Source organism: Carassius auratus, chromosome 16 (assembly GCF_003368295.1).
Source record: "Carassius auratus strain Wakin chromosome 16, ASM336829v1, whole genome shotgun sequence".
NCBI lineage: Eukaryota > Metazoa > Chordata > Actinopteri > Cypriniformes > Cyprinidae > Carassius > Carassius auratus.
Window position 1 is genome coordinate 14191681 of NC_039258.1, and position 24757 is coordinate 14216437.

Here is a 24757-nt window from a genome sequence, read left to right on the forward strand (position 1 = left end):
GTAACTAGTCACATTTTTTAATCTTTTGCCTGTTACCAGTGTAAGTCACTGTGTAACACATTTGCATAATCCCTGCCTGCTCACAAAATCGAACAGAGTCGGACCTGCCCACAAACATTTCCGCTATTAGTGTTTACATGATGTTGAGAAGACACTGACACAGCATCTTTTGCCTGTCATTCTTCAAAAATTACAGTAGACATATTTTGTTTTACAAGCTGTATTGTTTCAACAGTTTGCGTCACTCGGCTAATACATCCACCATTATTGTTTTAACTGTTCACAATTTAGCAGCTAAACTTTAACTGTGGACACAATTTTCTTGCATATGTCCTAGTATTTTATGTCAATATTGTAATAATGGATTGGTGCACTATGTTACTGTTTTTACTTATGTAAATATGCTTTGTCAATAGTAGCACTCGCTAAATTGTTCAATGACTCCTCTCTGTGCCAATCACAGCAGGCTTAGCCAGCTGACCAATCAGAGCAGAGTAGGCTTATGGAAGGGAGGGGTTTGGAACAAATCCTTTCTAAATCATTGGCAAATTACTCTAATATTAAATATTTATTCTGAGAAAATTACTATGTTTTCTGACCTTAGATGCATTTAAACCAGTTATAGGGGACTTTTTTTGTAGGGAAGTTTTGTGACCAGGTACCACAGCAGTTTTTACGTGAGCATATAACTGCAATAAAGACGATAGTCCAATATTTCTACCGGTTTATTTACTGGTAGTCAAATTTGTAATACTTAGTTAATGACTATTCTAATAATCAGTTAATCGTGTCCACTGGAACAACTGGAAAAGTGATGGATTCACTGATCAAACAGTGCAGACACACTAAGATTTTTTAAATTACAAGATGGCAAGAGGCTGAAAGCAGCAAACAGGGTGGACATCAAAGATGAGCCTCTTAGACAGTGTTCAGCAAGAGCTTAATCACATCATTTTCTCTGTCATTAGCAAATTGCCACCCAGATCAAGGGCCTTATTTTTTTGAAGCTCTGCTTTCTAGCGTGTATGAATGTTTGCAGCCATTATACACAGTTTCAAGAAGCGAAAATAGGATGTTGTTTCCCCAGTTTCCTACAGTGCTTATTATAATATATAATATGTATACCACACATTTGCGGGTGGAGTTAGTATAAATATCCTCTGGCAACAAGGCGGGCTATTTGCACTTAGTGTAAATGCTCACGGCATTTAATATTTGCATCTAATATTTATTTCATTTAAGCGGTATTTAAATGTGAAAACCATTTTAAATTGTTTCGGTTTTAGTTAACAATAAAAACACTGATGCCCTGCTTTTTGCCTTTTCTTGGCTGACTATCCTTTCTAGATCCTAACAAATTCTTGTCAGCTAAGATCCAGCTAATATGTGTTTGTGCTCTACTGAGGTGTGACTAAGGCTAAGCAGCGAGCTCCCTGGATTGCCTTTTCCCAAACATTTCACTGGCTAATGATTTAAAGATTACACTTGCTTGCGCTGGATCACAAATAAAGCAAACTGTTGGTAGGAACGGTCTGAAATTCAACAGTTTCCCTGTGCAACACTATCACAGCACAGTTAGTCCCTTCTCTCCAAATGGCTGGAATCCAGATATTTAAGGAAATCCGTTTAGAGCAGCAGTGATCCATCTAGAGATGCAAACATCTGTGGTCTCACTGATTTATTGTTTTCTCTCAGCTAACCAATGCTGCATGGAGTGTCTGTTTCCATAGCAACATGGCAAGAGGTCACAGAGATTCACTATTGTACATGAAAACACCATTGCTAACTGCGTTGTAATTAAGCCCCAGTCTGTCATCTGTGTTTAGATTTGATGTTCAATTTAATCAGGAGGGTTAATGCTGGATACCTAATACATGCCTGTCAGCTATGACACCTCTTAGCTGAGAACTATTTCTCAACACATGACACAAAAAGAATGTTGTGAATGTAGTTCATAGCTAATGCGGTGTGACTTCAGCATCTGCTTTCCTCTTCAATTTGCAGTTGAAGATAGATTAAACGTGTAAGACATGAAGAATATTCCGTTGCAGAGATACAATCGACCGTTTCAGTCTCGAGTCACATGAGAGAGTTCAGAACAGAGTCCAAACAAGAAGCCCTTGAGTTGTTGTTCTGTGTTTACCGCTAATGGCCTCTGTCATTAGACTGAATGGCCAGGTTCCTGGGCAGACAGTGATTCAGAAGGGAATTCGGTTCTTGTCTGCTGTTATATGTAGTTAACAAACAAATTGGTTGTTTTGAATCTGTCCTCATCTGATTCCAGTCTTTCCATTTACTTTGAATCTTGTTCTGTGTTTAATGTTTAAACGGCGTGAAGTGCAAATATTATTTGTCAAACGAAGAAGGTGTGTCTGGGCTTTGCCTGAAGGGGTTAATGTATTTTACAAAGCATGCTTTGTTCCCTGATGTAAATGTCAGTACCTGGAATTTATTTCTGGTTCTAGAAGTTACTCAATGCTGTGAAATGTATTATTATAATTTTATTAATATATTTTTTTTAAATATAGAACAATATAATTCTACCATTTGTCATCTCTACAGTGTACACTACAGTTCAAAAGTTTGGGGTCAGTGAGATTTTTTTTTTTTTTATGTTTTTGAAATGACTTATGTTTTTAATGTTTTAAAATGTAATTTATTCTTGTGACGTTAATCCAAGTCTTCGGTGTCACATGATCCTTTAGAAACACTAAAATGCTAATTTGGTGCTCAAGCAACATTTCAATATCACAGTTGAATATTGTTATGCTGGAGAATAACCATTGAAATGAACCATGGAAACTGCTACATTTTTGATTAATTGCTGTTTTGGTTGTTTGTTTTTGTAAAAGTCGCTTTTGAGTCAGTTGAGTGTAAAAATAAACTACTTAAAAAAATGTCTTACATGTAAAAAAAAATCAGATGATATTTATTGTTACATGTCATTGTGTTACCAGGTTGGTGTGCAACAAAGTCAATGAAATAGCATATGATTTGTCAAAGCCATGGCACAGGCAGACATGCAAATTTTCCTTTCGCTAACTGTTTTGTCTAATAATTAACAATGGAATGTGTATTCAAGTTTTTATGAAAGCACTACAGCAAAAATGTTCCCCTACATGAAACCAGTTAAGACAGGATGTAGTGTACTTGTGCAGGTCTTTCAGAAAATTACTGTCCGATCTTTAAGTGTCCTTAAGTTAGAAGAGATACGCTCCAGTTCTAATCAAACAGTTAGTACTATCTCCTCTTCGGCCCTAACCTTCACCCCTCAGCTCTACTTTACATGATTCATTCAGCTCATTTAAGCCTATTTACATTTTATGCTGTGACTCTTGCATACAATACATTCACAGTGGGTGTATGTATGCATCTGAGTGTTTGGTTACCATTTTAGTAAGGCAGTTGTCTGATTAGTACAAAGATCCACGACCCAACTGAGAAACGGGAGTCACTTCCTGCATGTCGACGCATCAGATGTCACGTACCAGCTGATCCTCTCCAGACCTTCCGGCCTGAATGGAGGATCTTCAGCTGGGGACAGTGAATGACCTCGCACATGGACTCCTTTTTCATTTTTGTTTTGCCATTTTTATTGATTGCTAGACATTAATGTCTAGATGTGTTTTGTGCTCTTTAGATTTATCATGAAGTTTTTGTTGGTTTTGTTTTGACATGTTTTTATTTATATTCTGCCTAATTTTTCTCATACGAAATCCTGAAATGTCTAGTTAGCCGTTTCAAAATCCTTAAATCTTTTGCGATATTGAAGTGGAAGACTTTCATAAATTATCTTATGTGATATTTTAAATTGTCTTCAAACTGCTTCTAAAGTTTAGATCTGGTCATTGGGGAATTGAAATTATCCTGATGTTGATGATTGTTTTATCTTAATGGTTTATAGGGATATTATTCCTATCTTTAGGGATCTGTGTTTGCGTGATAAAAGACATCTTGTCTTGTGAAATTGCATCATTCCTATAATTATATGTAGTATGCTTTCTGGAATCTTCTACAAACTTTAGATGATGATAATGCAGCTGCTATGCAAAGTGAATTATTGATAAATTTGTGTATGGCTTTATAGGTTTTTTGTCTGTTTATGTTCTGAATTGCTGCTCAGATTTTGTCATTTGTACTTCTAATGAGGACATCAGAGTTGAAACAACTGCACTCTCCGAACACACTACCCTGAATTGGAACGGTTAAAGCCAGTGGTTTTAAAACCTTGATACCACAACTATTTTTGTTACTTGCTTGAATGGGTTTTGTGGGAAATCAGACTCGTCCCATTCACACACACAGTGATTTTACCACTGCTGGTCACTGAGTCACTGTATTATTGGTCTCTGTGGGTGTTCCTGATGCTGAATGCCCTCACATTACTGCTGGGTTGCACAATTGGCCATAGCTAGTGAAAAATATAAAATTACCAGAAATAACATTTATTTTATTGTTAAATTCTAATTTGATAAAGAATAAATGTTTCCTACTGCTAAAAACAATTATTTTCCTGAATCAATCTCACTTGGTATGCTTGCAAATTGTGAAATATCACTACATGTGGACAGAAATGAACAATATAGAACAGTGAAGTAACATTAATTTCTGCGTAACACTACAGTATCTGTCATTATCAGTAGTCGCTGCATTGCTCATTGACAACTTGCATGACTGGTCACGCTTGTCAAAAACTCTCACATTACTGAAAATCACCAGCTCTCATGGAAAATATCATCATAGTGTCACTACAGTATATGGCTTTATTTCATCTGTCATTTTATTTGTTTTCCCAGCTAAGGTCTAGGATTTTTACACTTCATAGCTGGTTGTTGGGCTCTAGAGTCTGTTCTCTGATTAGCTACAGAATTTGAATGACAAGCATTTCTCTGTTTGGAATAAATCTGCATGAAGAGCAATTGTATTTAACACTAGATGGACAAACACATGGATAAATATAGTTTAAAAACGTTCAGTCCAAATTGGATGAACATTTTACATCAATGATCATGGCAGTAGGGGGTACCACAATATACCATTTTGACTTCTACCGAACTTTCCATACATACTCATTTGCTCTCTTTCCCTTCTTTTGCCAGTGCTATCTCGTGAAACGAAAAACCATGGGGAAGCAGAACAGCAAGCTCCGCCCTGAGGTGATGCAGGACCTGCTGGAAAGCACAGACTTTACTGAGCATGAAATCCAGGAATGGTACAAGGGCTTTCTACGGGACTGTCCCAGTGGCAACCTCTCAATGGAGGAGTTTAAGAAAATCTACGGAAACTTCTTTCCTTACGGGGATGCCTCAAAGTTTGCAGAGCATGTGTTCCGTACTTTCGATGCGAATGGCGATGGCACAATAGACTTTCGGGAGTTCATAATTGCATTGAGCGTCACTTCACGAGGGAAGCTGGAACAGAAGCTCAAGTGGGCGTTTAGCATGTATGATCTGGATGGAAACGGATACATCAGCAAAGCAGAAATGCTGGAGATTGTGCAGGTATGTCAGGCTTCCTAAAGCTTTTATGAATTAACCTAATATTGGCACTCTGTAAATCCTTTTCTAATCATCATAATGACAGCTGAGGTCTGAAATAGAAGCAGATATCACCTCAGGAGACACAAAAGAGAACCCAACCCAGGATCGCTACCCAATTTTCTCATCGCATATGTTGTTATTTCTCACTTGCGTTAACAGCGAGGATAGCCGTGGTGTTAGACTGTCAGGAAGCTCCATACTGTAAAAGATCCCAAGTCTTATTTCTGTCTCTGATAAACAGGCGCTCATCAGAGTGCACTCCTTCACATGATTATTTATGTTTGCTGTCATCGAAATTGGCCTCATTTATCTTTGCAGCATTACTGAGAAGAGTAATTTTAGCAACAGGTGATTTCACAGATCTTGAGGCCCTTTTGAAACCAAACCAAAACGTTTGAAGACTCGTAACTTATTAGATTTGTACTATAAAAGTTAGGCTGTGATATAGAATAAAGAAACATGCTGTACCCACTAATGATTTTCTAAATAACAAAGGTTTAGTTGATGCATTTCATATAACCAAGTATAAAAATGTAATTTAGTTCTGTTTTGGCGAGCATTAAGAATGAGGCCATCACCTCTCATGTCTTGATTGCTTTATTTTGATGGATGGTTTACCTCCATCCCAGGCAGGCCATGGTAAATCTAATGATGTACTGAATGATGCACCTCTTTTAATGATGAATAGCCAGAGAGTGTATTAAAGAGGTACCGGCTGCAGCTCTGAAATGGAGCCCATCTGTAAAGAAGACTCGAACTCTCCAGAGGAGAGCTGCACTTGACAACACTTTACCTCAGATATTAATGTTATGGGAAATAAAAGTGTAGATTCGAACCAGTTATATATAAGGGAACATAATCATTCATTTACCCCTCTTCCTGATCATCATATGTTTATTTGAGAATGGATTGTTGACGTATATACATTTTTTATTTTATTTTTTTAATCTATTGTGGTTGTACCCTGAGAGATGATGGTGACACAGTGGAGTAAGGATGTACAATTGCTCATATTAAAAAAAAATGAAAAATCCAAAAACATCCAAAGTTTCGTTTTTTTGTCAATATGGTGTCAATACTTGTTTTTTTGCTTGTTTGCTTGAAGTAGCATTTTCATTGGTTGCACCACAAAATAATTAATTGTACATTTTCTTAAAAAAAAAATTCTTCACTTTTCACATCACAATTATAAAGCTGTTATTTAACACAATAAATCCATAAAGACTTTGGCTGAATGGCATATGATAAGTAAACAAACAAATTATGTGAATTGTTTTTTTTTTTACTTTTTTTTACTTTTTTTTTACTTATTTTTTTAAGCATGAGACTAAGACTATAACAAGTAATTATTATTATTATTTTTTTTTCAAATTTAACAAAACCATCTGTTAGCTGGCCAGATAATGTGATAATCAGCAAAAATTGTAGGGACTGTGTAGATTGCATTGTAGATTTTTATTTCACACTGTATACAAATCATTGTACAAAATCAAAGAATGGAAGGTTTTTAGTGGTTAATGGGATTTGTATAATTTGGGCTCTGTTCCTTTAGAAAACTGCTTTGTAGCAGGATTTATTTTGAAAAGTACTATACAAACAAATTGTAATAAAAAAAATGTAAGTTAAAAGAGTTTTCTTTTTTTTAATTTGCATTTATGCACATACAGTAGTACAGTATTTTGTTGCCTTCTTAAAGATAATCATATTGGACGTATTTCTACATGATCTTTATGCATGTCACTCTGCTCTCTGCCTCATCTCTGAGTAATCTGTGCTCTTACAGGTCACAGGTCTTCTTCTCACTTCCTTATACCTTTGATAATAAAGCCTGTGCAGTCAGTGTTACGGTAATTCAAACAGAGACATCAATAAGAAGGGAGAGTAACTTAACTCTGTTAAAGCTGTAGCAGTTATATATGATATATTTTGTTATGTGGTGGAGGCATGAAGGTGTATTTTGTGATGTGATGGCGTTTTAATAAAGGGAATCTCCTGTGTATCGTCTCCCTCAGGCGATTTACAAGATGGTTTCATCAGTGATGAAGATGCCCGAGGATGAGTCCACACCTGAGAAGAGAACAGAAAAGATCTTCAGACAAATGGACACCAACCGGGATGGTAAACCCTTTTTCTCCCTGTATCATGAAACTACTTTAACAGTTGTGTATGAGCAAGTGCTCTTTGAGGGCCGACATCTTGAAGTGTAATTATTGAAGGTTCATTTGCACTTCTCCGATGGCATGATTTGACTCTCATCTTACTGAGATATATCATGTCTCATGTAATGTCTCATTTCTCAATCATTGCTTCAGTCGCCAACAAATTTCTATTAATTATTCGATTTTACTCTTAAATATTAAACTGTAATATGATTTTACATAACATTTATAGCAAAACAGTTTTTTGGCTGTGTGCATTCTTGTGCAAAGACTATGTTTGTTTTGTGCACTCTAGTACAACCCATTTAAATGCATCATGACATTGTAAAAAGGATTATTGAATGATTTGAAGAGCTCTGTTAGTGGTTAAACAAGGCTACTTCAGCATGAAGGGGTTTACATTAAATTGCTAATCCTAAAAACAAATGGGAGTATACGGAAAAGAGAGTGGAAATAGTGGTCTGATTCTATGGTCAGATGAACTTTTGCATTTCCTGCTCTCTCGTGACTAGAGTCACAAGGGACAGAGGCTGGGTGCATTTTTGTGTATTTGTGGTATCAGATGCAGCATAAGTGTGTTCTTAGACAGATAGCCTACTTTGAGCACATTGAGGAAATTGAGGGACGAAACGCTACAAATGCACCATTGGATCAAATTAAACCATGCAGACTAAGCATGGACCAACTGAATGCTAATCTTCTCAACGACTAGAGGACCTGTTCTTGTGTCATTTCATCACTAAACCAAATTATCAAACATTCCTTTGCCAACTCACTTTGAATGCAAGGAGACGGCAGTGCCACCTGCTGACTGATATGAAGCTCCAGTCACTGCATGTTTTTAGGGATGTCCCTATACTAAACATCAAATTTTACTATTTCTGTTGCAGTTAAACAGGAAAACTAGAATCATTTTAAATCCTACATGTGAATTTAGGCATCACAAATCAAAAATATACAGTGTGAAAATGGATATTAAGATATTAAAGATTACATTTAACATTATTGTTGTTATTATTAAATCATTAGTGTTTTTAAAATGAAGTAAATGTTTGAGAATAAAGGTAATCTGAATGTAAAAACATATCCTGCCCTTTTTTAACCTGAAGACCTGTAGGCTTCTTTGATTTACTAGAAGCAGTAAAATCTTTTCCATTGTTTCCATTACATTTGAACAGGTTGATTCAGAGTCGAGCGCAATGAGCCGGATATCAGAAAACTAGCCATCATTTTTCTATTATAAATAATATGATTTTCTAAGAGCCTGTGTCCTCTCTTGTTTTATTCTAGGAAAGCTGTCTCTGGAGGAGTTCATCAAAGGGGCGAAGAGCGACCCGTCCATTGTGCGTCTGCTACAGTGTGACCCCAGCAGTGCAGGACAGTTCTGAGATCAGCGTCTCATGCTTCAACCTTTTATTTATTTATGGGTTTTCATTTAGTCTTTGATATAGTCGCTCCATCCACTCGCAGGGAAATGATGGAGGGTGAGGTTTTTTTCCAGAGTAGGGCATCTGGGTCTCATCAGACTGAGCTTGGCCAGATATAGAAACACACACACACGTGCACACAGAGTTATTGGCTGCGTTATCTCTGTAGGGAGCCGCAGCGGGTCTGGAAGAGGCCTGTGATGGAGTGAGTTAGGGTAACAAGAGCATTTATCTGAGCTCGAATCACTTCCTGATTAGAAAAGAGGTTTCATGTCTAAATATATAAATAGTCAGTTTTATTCTTATTTTCTCTGGCAATTAGGTGAGGCAGTTTCAGCTTGACTAAGACAGGAATATAAGATGCACTCAGTAAAATGTTTTTTTTTTTTTGTTTTTTTTTAAATCTGATGCCTGAATCAATAGTGTGTAAACACCTCCGCCTTAGGGATTTACATATTTGGGTTATTTTAAACTTTATTTAGACTATGTAGTTTCTCTCAATTCATAGTTCGGCCAGCATTATTATTGGCAGATCACAGTATTATTATCCAATGGGACCAATTAATCAGGCGTGCAGATTTTCCAGTTGTATGAATTCCCACATTGTGCTAACAATGTAAAGAGCCTTATTACTTAGTGCTGGAAGCGCACATTCAGTTTTGCGTGGTTTAGTTTGGTTTTAATCGGACAGTCTAGGTTCAAAAGACATGAAATGAACTGCGTTCTCTTTTACCAGTTTTCTAATGTTTGTACTCCAGTAACTGTAGGCTTGTATATAAACCTGAAATATCAGACACGCATGCAAAACTGTACTTAGAGTTCCATCCTAGGATTCAGCAGTCGGTTTTATTGACAGTTTTAGCAGAAGCATGTAACCACGTTTATCTGCATTAGTGGACAGGAGAGTATTTGTGTAATGCGTATGCATGTGTTGTGTGTATGTGTTTGGTTAATATCAGTTACGGCCCTGTTTGCTCATCGTGGCTCTAGATGTTGTGATGCATCGTTTGCATAATTGCAGAACGATTTGTTATTGAAGAAGAACTAAAGCTTTATTGATTGAAAGCTAATATGATTTTAGAATCACATTTATCTGCTGTACAGACAGTCTTTTACTCTGGATTGTACACATGAGCATCATCAAGTTTCTGAATTGCCTTATAAACACTCAAGTGTTTCTGTGGGTGACTGATTTTCATATGGCGTTGTTGGTTGTTTGTTTTTTTAATTAAGCTTAAATTGCAGTAAATTTGCTTCCATCATCCATCTGTTGAAGAGTTGTGCTCCATGTTCTTCCCATTCACCCATATAATTATGTTGACGGCCTTTCACTTAATTTATGACTCTGTCATATTGAGTTACATGCTCATTTTAAAATAACATCAAGAGTGTTAAGAGGAAATAGCACCCATCGCTTTTCAAATGCCCCTTGCATTCATGTTGTATTCATTCCTTTATCCATTTCACTTGTGAAACTAATTGAATTGAACAAACGGAGGAGAGGATTTATTTAGAAATCCTAATAGTTCCCGAATCCCCCTCTGCTAACTGCTTCTACTGATGTTCAATGTTCTTGAATGTCCTTGTCAACGTCAAATGCCTCACCACAGTGCATTCGGTTCTGCTATACTGTTAATGAATGTTTTTTATGTTTATTTTTTTTTTACTTGTTGAACAACTGCTGTTTTTGTAAAAATTTAGAAAAGGAAATGTTAAAGTGGCAGACCAAACTGCTCTAATTTTATGTATTATGCATATTTTATGTCGTTTTTTTTTTTTTTTTTTTTAAACATCTGACGTAACTTTTCTGTATCACAGTTATATCATGTGGTCAGGTGCCAAAAATATGAAAGCAGTATTGTATAAATTTATACTGTACAACTGTTATTTGTCAAACAAATTGTTTGTAATTGTTGCATTTTGTAGATTTTGTATGGTAATCTGTATTTTGTGACTGTAGAGTTGAGACATAGAGATTTGTTTTGATTATCATATTGAGCAGACATTAAATCTTGAGAGAACAAAGCATGTTATTGTATTGCATTCATTTACTTTTACAATCATCCTTTTTTTTTCCATAGTGGCAGCCACTGTGAGAAACTCCGTCAAAATGGGTTGAGATGTAGTAGTACCAACTTTGGCCACAAGATGTCAGCTCACTTCTATGTTTGTGTTGAATTCTTTGAGGTGAATTGTTTGTTTGCATGTTTGGTTTCAGGCATCAAATCTGAATGAATGAAAAGGCAGTTTCTGAAGGTCCTGCCCAGCCCAGAGGCTTCTGTGAGGAAGTCTTACACATGTCTGACACTGTCAGTACTACTGCGGGCAACTCTATATCACCGGCATTGTGGTGCTGTAAGATTAGATAGGCGGTGAAACAAATCTGAAATTTCTACTCCTACCCACCACAGGAGAAGCGTTCCTTAAAAGTATAACCATTGTGTAAGAAGAGCATTTAAGTGCTTTATATTTACACTTATACACACACACGCACAAAAACTAGGATTTACTTTGAAACAATTTTGCCTCAGAATTTGCTAGTAATTTTTTACAAAGAAAAATGTTAATAACTTACAAAGGCAAGTGACACATTAAAGAAATTAAAATTGAAAACGAAACCTATAACGAACACACACACACACATATGTGTGTGTGTGTGTGTGTGTGTGTGTGTTATATATACAATAAACTTTAATTTAAAAATAAATAAAAAATAAAACTAATAAGGCCTTTGTCACTTGTGTTTATTATTTAGTTATTTATTTACTGGAGTTGAGTATCATTCACGGAGACTGATACTATTTTATAATGATCACTGTTAAGTTTCTGTAGAGTAGAAGGGGCGGGACTTGTTCTCATGCTCAAGCAAGAGATGACATCATGTGAATCATGTGAGTCAGCAGGATTAGACTTTAATTGCTCGCTGATATTTTCCCATCAAATTACATTTACTGTAATATATGTACGTGACTGGCTATTTGCAACCATAACTGTTTTTGAAAGGTGGTGCATGAGAAAGATTTTCTTCATTTGAATTGCCTATTAATACTAGACACCCAACATGAGAATACTTATGTTATCAGAGGACAACTTTTTTTGAGTTCTGAGCCTTTATTGGACTGGTGCAACTTGGACAATGTGTCAATTTAGTGTCTGTGTGTGTGTGTGTGTGTGTGTGTGTGTGTGTTGTCTATAAACTAGTCACATTTTGCTAACAATGCAGAATCGTTACCTGTCAGACGGGTAGAAGCTGAAGCCCTTCTCCAGGTCAAAACAGGTTATTTTTCTTTTGAGTACTCGGGCATGCCACACCTCTTGTGAAATGTCCCATGAAGTCTGACTAGGATGCGAACCAAGTAGAACTGAATGTTTTTGTTTTTTATTTATTTATTCATAACAGAATAAGATAAGTAAATAAAAATTACAAATACAGACTGATAATGTGCATTTTTACACCTCTGTCTCTGTTAGTCTTTATGCTGGAGCAAATTATGAAATATAATTTCTCTGCACTCAGGTGTCAGTTTCTGTTCCCATGACTGATAACTGCAGGTCATTAGTAGATTTTACCTGACCGATCAATAGTCTTGTTGAAGCCTGCCATCTTCATCTCTGATCATCTGATCAGTCACATACACATTAGCAGCCACTGAAATAATACATTTCTTAAAAAAATTGTCATAGGTTTACTTATATATATATATATATATATATATATATATATATATATATATATATATATATATATATATATATATATATATATATATATATATACTGGTCTGCTCATTAAAAGCACAACTGGTACATGAGCTCATCCCAGGCTGTCCAAATCCCCAAAGCAAGAAAAGAAAGAACACATTTGAAGCTTTTAACACAGAGCCACACCTGTTAGTCTAACAGACACTTTTATTTGCAGCCCTAACAAACAAATAGCAGTCTGCTAGTCAACAAAACCTGTATTTGGATAGGCTCAGACAGACTGCTAAAAGTGAACAAACATTCCCTTTCCCAACAAGAAAATGGAAACAAAAGTCATAATTATTATTAACTGCTCTGCCAGCTGCAGTGTTATGAGTCCAGACCTAAACATCTCAATCAATTATTGTAAATAAACAAAGCGTCCTTTATTTTAAAAAAAAATATATATATATATTACATATTGAGATTAATCAGTATTTAAACATTTCCCATTAAACAAGACTCTCGAGTAATATATCTCTTTGCGCAATCAATGAAAAACTCCCACGAACTGAAGGTGAGTCTCTATTTCGGATGCATGTTTTAACAGTATAAGCGTGCAGGTGGGTGCCACGCCTTCTTTTTGCTTTAAAGCCAATCGCCGTCGCCGAATCAAAGCAGCTGCGTGGGGATTGGCTGTCTCGTCCCCTCCTTCAGGTAATGAGAGCACACCTTTGCTTGCTCACAATAACAGTCACCTAGAAGACTTCCCAGAATTAATACAATTTTCCGCTTGATCCTGAATGTTTGGCTGCTCAACTTTTTGCGGAACAGACGGAGGATGCTGTAATGAGTGTCGGATGCGAGAAGTTGTTTGACCTGTAGTCCGAGTTTTCTTTCAGCCGTTCCCTTCGACTCACCTGCCGCATCTTCACCGACCTGAAAGTCCAGTTTCACTGTGGGAGCCCAGCAGTGCACATGGCTCAGGAGGAGAAGTAAGTCGCCAGTGTAAACACTAACCCAGTTTATAAGAAAGGGCAGACTTAAGTCAGTTATATAGCAACAAGTTGTTTGGAACTTCATAACGCTTATCTTTATATGTGATGTCATCGCAGCAGGTCGTTTTGTTTGATAAAATGCAAGGTAAATATGTTTCAGCATGCTTTGATCCCATGGTTCTTTATAACACTACCTGGAGGTAGCATAAATAGAATAGAGAGGAGGTCCTAGAACAGAACCTTGTGGAACTCCATTATATATCGTACTATAATTGCTAATGTTTCATTATTATTATTATTTCCCCCCTAAATATTTGTTTAGATGATCACTAGTATAAAGGTTTATACACTACATACTAATCTGTAAATTGCAACATCTAAGAACAAGTATGACAGGTTGCTTTTTGTCTTTACCTTTTCCTCTTCTGGCTTGAGTTTGTTTGCTGTAGTACCTTTTGTAACGGTGGGCCTGGGCAGGTGGCTTATATTAGCTAACATCCTTGTGCAGCCCCTCCCATGCAACCCTTCCTCACTGTAGTATCAATATCCAGCAGGATATATTCCATTGTCCCACCGAAAAAAGCAATTGTGTGGAAAATGTAAAAGGATAGTGCTGGGAATATCAGTTTTATGCTCCAAACCTCCATAAACTTCATGAAACCTAAGGTATAGAGAGGTGGTATTACTGGGATCAAGCCTGTTGTCCACAAATTTTTAATAGATTATTTGTACTATATATATAAAATTAACTTGCATTCATATTTTCAGTAAGCGTCTGGTGGTTGTGGTCCCTAATGAGATGAATATTCCATCACGCCGTGCCTTCACAAGTGAAGATGAGGCATGGAAATCATACTTGGAGAATCCGTTGACTGCTGCCACCAAGGCCATGATGAGCATTAACGGAGATGAGGACAGTGTGGCTGCCCTGGGAATCCTTTACGATTACTATAAGGTCAGAAATAATCTGTGACACACTTAAGAAGAAAACGAATGTGCCTGTGGTGCACTTGAAAACGTATTGTCTGGACATTATTCCATTTCTTTTGCTTTAGGTTCCTAGAGAGAAAAGGCTCTTACCAGTACCCAAACTTCCAGAAGATCATGAAAAGAGGTCAGTCCAACATGCAAAAAAAATGTATCTGTTCCATTTTTCTAAATGAGTAAAATTTATTTTTAATAGCAAATGAAGAGATTAAAGTTTGGCCACAGTAACTGAACTAAAGAATTACATAGAACACAAACCGAGCATATTCATGATGCATGTTATCCAGCATGATTGTTGCTTATTTGTGAATGTAGAATCTTAAACATTTCTTTATTTTAGGCCATAAATTTCCTTATTTAATTTGTAACTTTATTTGCAATGAATGGATATAATAACCCATTTGATAACCATTTTCTTTCAGTCGGATTGGTCAGGATGGCCTTGAGTCCACAGAGAATCGTATCCAGGTCCTGAAGTCACTTCCTGTCAACCTGTCTTTGAATACTGATGTTCACAGTGCAGAAAATAAACAAGACCTCTACGGTCCAGTGCCAGTTGAGGAGGGTGTTGTGGCCACTGTGAAGGCTGACGTTTACTCTCAGACATTCTCCAACCATCACCAGCAGCAGGGCGTTCAGTATCAGCGCATGACCTACCATCAGCCTTTACAGGATCCAACGAGCGTCAGCCACGACGGATACATGAAGGACGAACAGTGCAGTACGCCAGATAGCACCTTTGAGGACTCCTATCCTGAGGAGACTATGGTGAGCTTTCTGTCAGTTAAAAACATGTCAGTTTACGTCAGTCACTCTTCATTAAAACAACGAGAATAATATGTAAACGTAAAGCAGTTTAGACCAATTTGTTTCTTAAGTGGGTTAATACTTTTTTTTTACAGAAGTACAGGGTGCCCACCACACTAGGGGCAGACGATTTCTCCCAGGAGCATTCGGGGATGTAAGTACAACCCTTCATATTCATTTATGCTACCATTCAAAAGTTTTATTGAATGTTTTTGAAAACAGTGCAGCGCATAGTGACAATATAGGAATTCTACACTTAAATGAGCTCTAATTTTTCAAGTTTTCTGCAGAAGTACATTTGAATCACAGTAATCTGGAAATCAAGCTCTGTCTAAATGCCTTGTATTAGATGCCTCAAATTATTTGCAGAGACTTTAAAAGCATTCAGATTTTAAAATGTTCTGCACAATACTTGATTAAATATTAGCAGTTGTACAAAATCTCAAATACAGAAGCTGTTCTTCTGGAGACTTTCTTGTATTATTGAATTCTGTAGTAAAATTGTTGTACTTTTATTGCCTTAACATATCCTGCCTTCTATACTTCTCCGATACGGATAACATTTACAGTCACCATATGCCAATATATTGTGCATCCCTTTTCTTGGTGAAGAATGTGAATTATATGCCAAAATCATAGTTATATATGTATATATAGACTGGTATATGTGCTTGTTTTTTATCACGAGTGTGGAAAAACCAAGTGTTTTTCTTTTTATGATGATTTCCATTCACGCAACCGTTTTTCTGTCCACTCTTAGAGACATGTTCCAGTACAGTATAGAAGCGAGCCGTTCGGTCCGTGAGAAGACCGGTGAGGGGCCGATGATCTATCTGAACAAGGGCCAGTTCTATGGCATCACTCTCAGTGAGACCGGGGCCAACAAGGGCCATCGACATCCCATCAGTAAAGTCCGGGTGAGTTTTGCTGTTACCATGACAACCGCTCTTAACTCTGTAATATAACTAATAAAGGACCAGAATCATTGTAACACAGCTGTCTCTCTCAGAGTGTAGTGATGGTGGTGTTTGGACAGGAGAAATATCGAGATGAGCAGCTAAAGCACTGGAACTATTGGCACAACCGGCAGCACACGGCCAAACAGAGAGTCCTTGACATAGGTGGGCATCTGCTTTATGTAGATTTCTTTTACATATGTCTGAAAGGTGCACATTAGCAAAATTCCTGCCACATTTTTCAGGTAAAGCACATTCAAACATTCACTTTCAAAGTGCTGTCTAATCGATTAATCGTGATTAATTGCATCCAAAATAAAGGTTTGTGTTTACATAATATATACGTGTGTGTGTGTGTGTGTGTGTGTGTGTGTGTGTGTGCGTATTTATATATACATACAACTACAACACTATAACACAGATATGTTATGTAAATACAAACTTTTATTTTGGAAACGATTTAGTCACAATTAATCAATTTGACAGCAGTTTTCAACTTGAATCCATTGCGAAATCGTATATATGTACGCACTGCAAATAAAAATGTCTGCCTTTATTTTCTAGTACAAATTACTTAAAATACTTAATTCAAAATACTATCTAAATAATACTAATACAAGTCTTGTTTTCTAAAAAAAATTCAAAATTAAGTGAGTTAATTCTTAAAACAAGAAAATGGGGGCTAAGAAAAACTTGTTTCCTCTTTAAATTGAGTTAATTTTTCTTACTCATTTGGAAGAGTGAGAACGAGTTTAATTTGGGAATTTACCCACAAAAACCTGTACAATGGTAAATATTACAGTACCTTAACACTCACACCTAAACGGTGTGTTTTTTGTTTGTGTGACTGTTATTATATGTCTTTTCCACCTCTTTTATGCTCTGCGTCTGTATCCCTGGGACACCGGATAACTGGATTCCCTTCCTTTTGTTCATCTTTTTTCTCCCTGGTTCCTCATTTGCTTTATTTGAGGTGTATCCTAAAAAAGGGTCTGCAACTTAAGTACAATGCTTAGGGCAAAGTCTTCCATCATAACTCCCAGTTGGGAACCATAAGGACAATAAGGGTCAGGTTAAAGGGGGGTTTTGTCACCTGAGGGGCACTGCGACGGTCTTCTTCGTGGCAGCTGGCAGCCTGACGTGGTTTGGGCATGATTTTGGAAGACCGAAACCCGATCTGCTCATCCTGATGTTGTCCTGATTTGAATAACAGTATCCAGGGATTTTTCATAGTGCCTGAGGCAGAAGATCAGGATTTGAATAGGAGCGTTAACCGTTTGGGGGGTGGCAGAATCCTCAGACAAGCGGGGGCTTGGGAAAGGGTCCTGCTCTTTTGTAAACGGAAGGCTTGAGTAACATCTGCCAGACATTTAAGTGGTGTTGTATTTACACAGCAGGCAGGCACTGTGTCATATACGTGAAGCGTCTAACAGAACGGTTAAAAATGCATCCCGTTGTGTTTTCTTTTTTTTTCTCAAAATTTTTAAATGACTCTGAATATAAACTGAAGTGCTCAAATTTGCTTGCAGCTTTGCATATTATATACATATTTGCTCTGGGCAAAACAAGTAAATGATCTCTTTCTCACATTTATCTTATGTTCATGTTGTTTGAAAATAAAGTGGGGTGTAAAGTCTTGTGTAGCAAAAATGTAGCATTTACAACGAATATTATCAGCGTAACAATTTGAGCGGCAAATTGACATGAATTTGACAGCGTCTCTGTATTTGGTATGTCCAGCCTTTGCTTTATCAAGAGCAGTACCTGAGCTGGCAGAACCTGATGATCATGTTATCCTGCATGATTCCAGATTTTACACTTCATATTCAAATATTTGGATTAATATATATATTATACACACACACTTAATGAGCAGTAAATTAGGAGCTTATTGAGGCATTTAATGGTTTGTTAATAGCAAGAATTAGACTTTCAAATAAAGTGTGACTGTTTTATTCTATAATTTAATTGTCATTTATTTAATTTATTCAGTTGAATACATTTAAGGTCTAAATAAGAATCTTGAATCTCAGATTTGCTGTGTGGCCTCAGACATTTGATCCATCCAACTGTTAAGGTCTTAAGGAAAATATTCTAAGGAATGCCAGAAATTGTCAGTTGCTTATAAAATGACGAGCGATAACTAATGTCATGTTTCACCCTTCAGCTGACTATAAAGAGAGCTTCAGCACCATTGGCAACATCGAAGAAATCGCTTACAATGCTGTGTCTTTCACCTGGGACGTCAACGAGGAGGCAAAGGTGAGGATTTTTACTGGAATCTTCAGTTTGCTGTGTGCAGGTGGAGCTGAAGTTGAGACATTACAGCTCCCTCCTCCTCCTCTTCCCTGCAGCATCCTCCTATTCACTGTCAGGAGGATTTTTCCTTGTTTCCAATACTTTACAAGCTTACTTTAAGTGCACACTTAAGGGAGGAGGTCCACCCAGTGCTCATGGTCAATATTTGTCTTTAAAACTAAGCTTTTGAAGTAGCCTGTTGTGTCATTGTAATAGCCAGTGGATAACGTAATAACAAATTCCCTACTTTGCAGTTTCCTAATTCAGAAAATGCTTTTAAAAGATAGCGTGTTTCCTGAGAATGTTGCAAAAATATAAACATTTCCATGCCTTCGTTTTTAAGAGCCAACTGATGATGATTTGATTTCATTGGCGTTCCTTTGTATTTGTTCAGCCATCATTTGCTCACATGCACCCACATGCACACAGAAAGCCAGAGCCCACATTAGAAAGATCTGTTGTGAAAGATTTGTCCGTGTACGCAGTTACTAACTGATTCCTGTCAGAATTGATCACGTGGCCCTGAGAACGCAAGTGGTTCTCATAACATCGAACAACAAGCTCCTCTATGAAACAACAGCTACAGGCACAGACATGAAAGCACGGGAGACCGTCAGTGGGAAACTATTTTCACCTCGGGCTGAAAGATTCGCTACCTTTCATCTTTCAACAGTCGTTTTTCCAGTGTCTCTTGATATATTGGCATAAGACAGGTTACAGTTGGGAATCTTTCGAATCAATTTAGTTTTTGCTTACTATTTGAATAAACCGCAGACAGCCACACAATGATAGAGTGCTTGTGTGGTTTTTGTTTAGAGGTTTTAAGATTGGGAAGATTTGACACAGAAGATGTATCATTCACTAGAAAAGGTCACAAGTCTACGCTGAAGCTGGGTGGGTGCTTTTCAGGTGAAAGATAGACTAGTGCTAAAAAGACAAAGTGTGCTTTATTCACCATTTTGTTAAAGTCTGGGAGGCCATCCAGTTATAACTTTTTATTCAGGACTAGTCTAGTAATCAAACCGTCTGTAAAGGTTTCACATTTCACCACCACCTCTTATCACCACTAGCAAACAGAATTGCAAAAACAATTCTTTTATAATGATTCTAGTTCTAAAAATCATTCTCATTATTAAAGAATAGAGTCCACACTAAAGCTATAATGATAAAGGCACAGAGAAACGGTATCGTTGGAATCATTTTAAGAACGTTTTTTTCCAGTTGATGAACGATACAAACATTGTCAGCCAATCAGAATCCATCATGCTTTAACGCGCGTGAGAATTTAAAGCGGCAGACGCACGTGGGCTTAGAACAAACGGACGATAGGGATGGGCGATACCACATTTTTTCCATGCGATACGATACCGATACTTTTTGTTACGATTTTACCGATACCGATAGCTGACGCTTGTTCCACCTCACGTGCTTTTATTGCTTCGTGGTCACTACGTCACCCGCCTATGACGTCATGCCAATTCATAAAACTGATTCCACATGATTGATTGTATTGTTAGAATTTGGAAAATATCAATACCAAAATAGAAGCTTCTGAGTATCGATATATCGATACTGCAGCATTGATGTGCACATCCCTAACAGACGATATCGTTCGCTGGTGTAAATGCTAATTTTGTTATCTTTATCGTTATCTTAATAGTTATCGTTCTTGGTGTGAAAGGGGCTTCTGTTTTCTAGTTCAAGAACTGGTTCTGTGTGAATGGCCCTCATTGCGATTTTCTTCTAGTTTTAAATTCTGCGAGAACATTTCCCTTTATAGCTGAGAAGCTTATGTAGAAAAACTGTCACAGGATGATAAGACACGGTTGCCTGGCCATATTTGACCTTTTCCAAGCTCAGAAATACATGTTTCGTCAAGCTGATTTGTGTATGCATCTTGTGTGTTTTTTTTTCCCCAGGTTTTCATTACGGTGAACTGTCTGAGCACCGATTTCTCGTCACAGAAGGGAGTCAAAGGTCTTCCACTTATGATCCAGATTGACACCTACAGTTACAACAACAGGAGTAACAGACCCATTCACAGAGCCTACTCACAGATCAAGGTCTTCTGTGACAAGGTTGGTGCTTTACAGTGGACATTTGCTAGTGTTATAGTTTGCCATTGCCATTTCTTGTAATAGCTGTAATGATTTGACCTTCATGAATTATAATTTGTTTTGTATTGCAATTCGTTTGTCACTGGGATTAAATACTTTATATACTATACTTAGTGAATAGTGCTACTTAATGTATTTTTTATTTGTTAATTTTTCGCTGCTGTCCTGTCCCTCCATTTTATCTGTGTAACGACAACTATAGCTAGTATGATCACACAAACATCTCTTCTGTACAGGGAGCGGAGCGAAAAATTCGTGATGAGGAGAAAAAGCAGCTTCGGAAAAAGGTCAAAGGTCAGGCTGTTGGCAACCAGAGTCATGATGGTGAGAGTTCTGTCAATCATCCATACGTTTGTTTATATAATATAGTGTCTATCTATCACTGATCTGATTTAACTCTGATAACAGATAAAATGCACATAGGCATGAATAAAAACAATCTTGCATTACAGGTTTTGACCTAAAATGATGACTATGACCATATGAAATATGAATATGTGTGTTTATCTGCGTCAGCTTGCTGATTTTGACTTGAGTCATTTGTTTTATTTCACTCTTATTAGGTAAGAGAGGAAGTTTTGGCACTTTAGCTCAGAAGAGGCCAGATATTACGCTCTTCAAATCTTTGACGGACCTGGAGTCCCAGCCTGTCCTCTTCATCCCCGATGTCCATTTGAACAGCCTCCAGAGAGCCGGTCAGGTGAGGATCAATGCAGTTCTCGGTGTGACACTGAAGTTGTTTCAGTGCCAAATAGATCAGAACTAATTAAGGCGTAGGCTCTTAGTAATGAACTTTTTTTTTTTTTGTAATGTAGTGACTTTCAAATTATTCAACTGGAGGTAATCTCTCGCTAACTGAATGATCAGAAGTCTCTTTTTATACATCTGATCATACTGTGAAAGCATGTGCAGTTTTGAGTCTCTATAACATTTAGTTTTTTTCTTTGTTTAACAGGTGTTCAGTTTTGGTGTTGAAGAAATGGAGAGTGATGGGTCAGTGCATTTACTATGAACGTCCTGCTTGAATTCTCATAGAAACACTATTGGTGTTTAGGGAAGCAAGATATGGCTTTATAATACTGGTTATGGTTCTATTTTAATTGTTTATTTTCCCTATTTTTAGTTTAAGATTACATTTGCCGTCATCCAGCACTCACTTAAAATAAATGTCACTTAAAAACTATATTTAATAGTACTTTTGAGTTGAATCTTTAGCAAACATTCTGTGAAGTCTAAGTTTGCTTAATGACTGATTTTAGTTGTTTAGTGTTTTATTTGTGTTTTATTATGAACCATTTATCGGCTATTTAGGTTATTTTGGGTTATAGTGTCTATTTGTATTAATTAATTCCTAAAAATACATCTCGTAGCAGAAATATTTTTGAAATTCCTGAAAGCATCAGTCCAGTAGAATCAGTCCAGTTTATTATACTGGCAGTATAACTGGAGCATTGAAAGGCATTGTTATAATCATAAACTTGATCTGTTTCTCAAGCAGTGTGGCTATGAAAAGACCATTCCGGTCATCAGAGGATGATATTTCTCCACCTACAAAATACAGCAGAGAGGAAAGGAAAGGTATGATTTACTGCATATGTATGAAGTCAACAGAATATATCCCATTCTTCTGTATGAATTCTTAATGATATTTTTCTGCAGTCCTGCTGTACGTAAGAAGAGAGACTGATGAGGTTTTTGATGCACTGATGCTAAGGTCCCCAACACTGAAAAGTTTGCTCGAGGCAGTAAGTAAAGTGTCACGGAGTACAGCACATGGGATGTACACTTTGATTCTTAACAGACAGGAGTGAATAGGTTTTATACTGCATTTAGTAGCAGATCAGATTACTTTCCATGGAATACAACAACAGAGTCAGAAATAGGCTGCCATTCGCAGAGGCTTGTCTGATGATTTTCTGTTTAAACTGCATGCTGTTTGGACTAAAGTCTCTTTTTTTTTTACTTCTTCTTCTTTAAGATATCAGGCAAATATTCTGTTCCTGTGGAGAAAATGACTAAAATCTATAAGAAAAGCAAGAAAGGGTGAGTAGACCGTGTCAAAAAGTCTATGTATATAGTGATTATTAGTATTAAATTATTTTGAATTCAAATTTCATTTTCGTTCAACCACTAGTATTCTGGTCAACATGGATGACAACATTATTGAGCACTACTGCAACGAGGACACATTCATCCTTTCCATTGACAATCAAGCGGACTGTTTCCGGGTGACTCTTACTGAGATTTAAATGTTGCTTTTACTGGGAGGACTTTTGTTCCCCTGAAGCAGCACACAATTCATTCTGTGCATCTGTTGGGTTCTTATGAGATCTGTATTTGAAGAGGAAAACGCTTTCAGAAGTCGTGGACTTGTTGAAATAAACTTTATGATGGACGGAGACGAACACATAAAATGCTCTTCCAAAGCACTATAATATGCCAAGTTTAATGGCTTTTCTTTTTCTTTGATGTGCTGTCTCCCCCTTGAGGCAAACAGTGTGAAGCCCTAAAAAAGTGCAAGGTTTTTGCATGCATTCAGTCCTTTTCTTTATCAATTCTTGTATAATATTTGAACATAGGAGATCTATATAGATACTCTGATTCTATGAAGACATATTTTGTTGTAACAAATAGCGTACATTGATGAATGGCCAAATACTACACTGTACCCTTTACCTTGTGTGTTACATGAATGTATAGTTTACACCTTTCCTCATTGATGTCTTTATAAAAAAATAAAAAGAACATACCTTGTAAATATTTTTTATGGTGTTATTTTATCAGTTGAATAAACAAAGTCCAAAGAATCTTCTTGGATCTTGACTCTTCTTCACATGCGTTCGTTTAGGAGACTAAGTTTTAGTCATTTTTTTAAAACCTGCAGCAAGGGGGAAACCAGCTGTTCAACCTCCACACAAACTAGAATCCATTATATGCACACTACCATTCCAAAATTCAGTAAGATATTATATTTTTTTATTTTATACAATTTTTCTTTGACATGATTTACTACATTTAGTAAATATTTATTCTTCAAATAGTCCAGAAAATGTTTGCACAAAATATTAAGCAGTTATATTAACAACTGTTTGCAAGATACTAAGAACAGTTTCTTGAAAAGAAAAAAAAAACTTTGTTTTGCATGTATCATTAAACTGCTGCCAGCATAATTTGTATTGTAAATAGATATTTTAGAACGTTCTATTAGCTTTTTTTATCATTTGTATGACATTTGCATGAAATATGTCCCTTTGGCTTAATACTGGTTTTATGTTAATGGTCCCCTGTCTCAGATTTACAGAGAAGTGAATTTAAAAGCACAATTGATTTCAGGTTTTAATATGCAAACACACCCTCTGACTCGGTGTGTTTCCCAGGCTTTAGGTGTGTGTATAATCATGCAGGCACAGGTGTCTCCATCTCCGTCTGTGCATGACCCTTGGGGAATTTGCTGGCTTTGAGTCTCATAACTGTTGATTCATTCTGGTTTCTGTTACAGTGCTGTTTAGTGTTCCCCAATCAGAAACATTACAAAATTAAAACCTTTAAGCTGCTTCTGACAAGTGCTCAAACAGGTTTCTGGTGTTTTCTGAGAAACAGGTTATATACCTTGACCATGAGCTTGAGTGTTACTATGTAATTACAAAACACAATAACAATCGCTTTCAGCTTCTTTTTTTTGAGTCCAGGCTAATCTGGAAGGGGTGTTTATATATATATATATATATATATATATATATTTATATATATATTTTTTACACATTTATATATATATTTATATATATAT

The 24757-nt window shown here is 36.7% G+C and overlaps 2 protein-coding genes across 6 annotated transcripts in view; both read left to right on the plus strand.

Annotated features, from left to right (window-relative positions):
* The window catches only part of ncalda (neurocalcin delta a), a 46528-nt gene extending 35375 nt beyond the window's left edge, over window positions 1-11153 (plus strand). For all 3 annotated transcript variants that reach the window (XM_026284209.1, XM_026284207.1, XM_026284208.1), the window contains 3 exons: window positions 5100-5501; window positions 7553-7658; window positions 8990-11153. In XM_026284209.1, the coding sequence (XP_026139994.1) occupies window positions 5124-5501; window positions 7553-7658; window positions 8990-9087 (582 nt within the window). In that variant the 5' untranslated portion in view covers window positions 5100-5123 and the 3' untranslated portion in view covers window positions 9088-11153. The remainder of the gene's footprint in view (window positions 1-5099; window positions 5502-7552; window positions 7659-8989) is intronic.
* A 2343-nt stretch (window positions 11154-13496) lies between these two features.
* Window positions 13497-23485, plus strand: grhl2a (grainyhead-like transcription factor 2a). 3 transcript variants are annotated; one of them, XM_026284204.1, is made up of 16 exons: window positions 13497-13802; window positions 14574-14760; window positions 14861-14919; window positions 15215-15560; window positions 15695-15753; window positions 16360-16516; window positions 16609-16720; window positions 18723-18817; window positions 20773-20931; window positions 21207-21294; window positions 21534-21670; window positions 21926-21963; window positions 22466-22548; window positions 22630-22715; window positions 22949-23013; window positions 23105-23485. In XM_026284204.1, the coding sequence occupies exons 1-16, from the start codon at window positions 13786-13788 to the stop codon at window positions 23217-23219; spliced, it is 1803 nt and encodes a 600-aa protein (XP_026139989.1). In that variant the 5' UTR covers window positions 13497-13785; the 3' UTR covers window positions 23220-23485. The 3 variants fall into 3 exon arrangements, with proteins under 3 accessions (XP_026139989.1, XP_026139990.1, XP_026139991.1); XM_026284205.1 differs by having other exon boundaries at window positions 13786-13802; window positions 22469-22548; XM_026284206.1 differs by lacking the exon at window positions 13497-13802 and adding an exon at window positions 13811-13950.
* Window positions 23486-24757: the final 1272 nt, after the last annotated feature.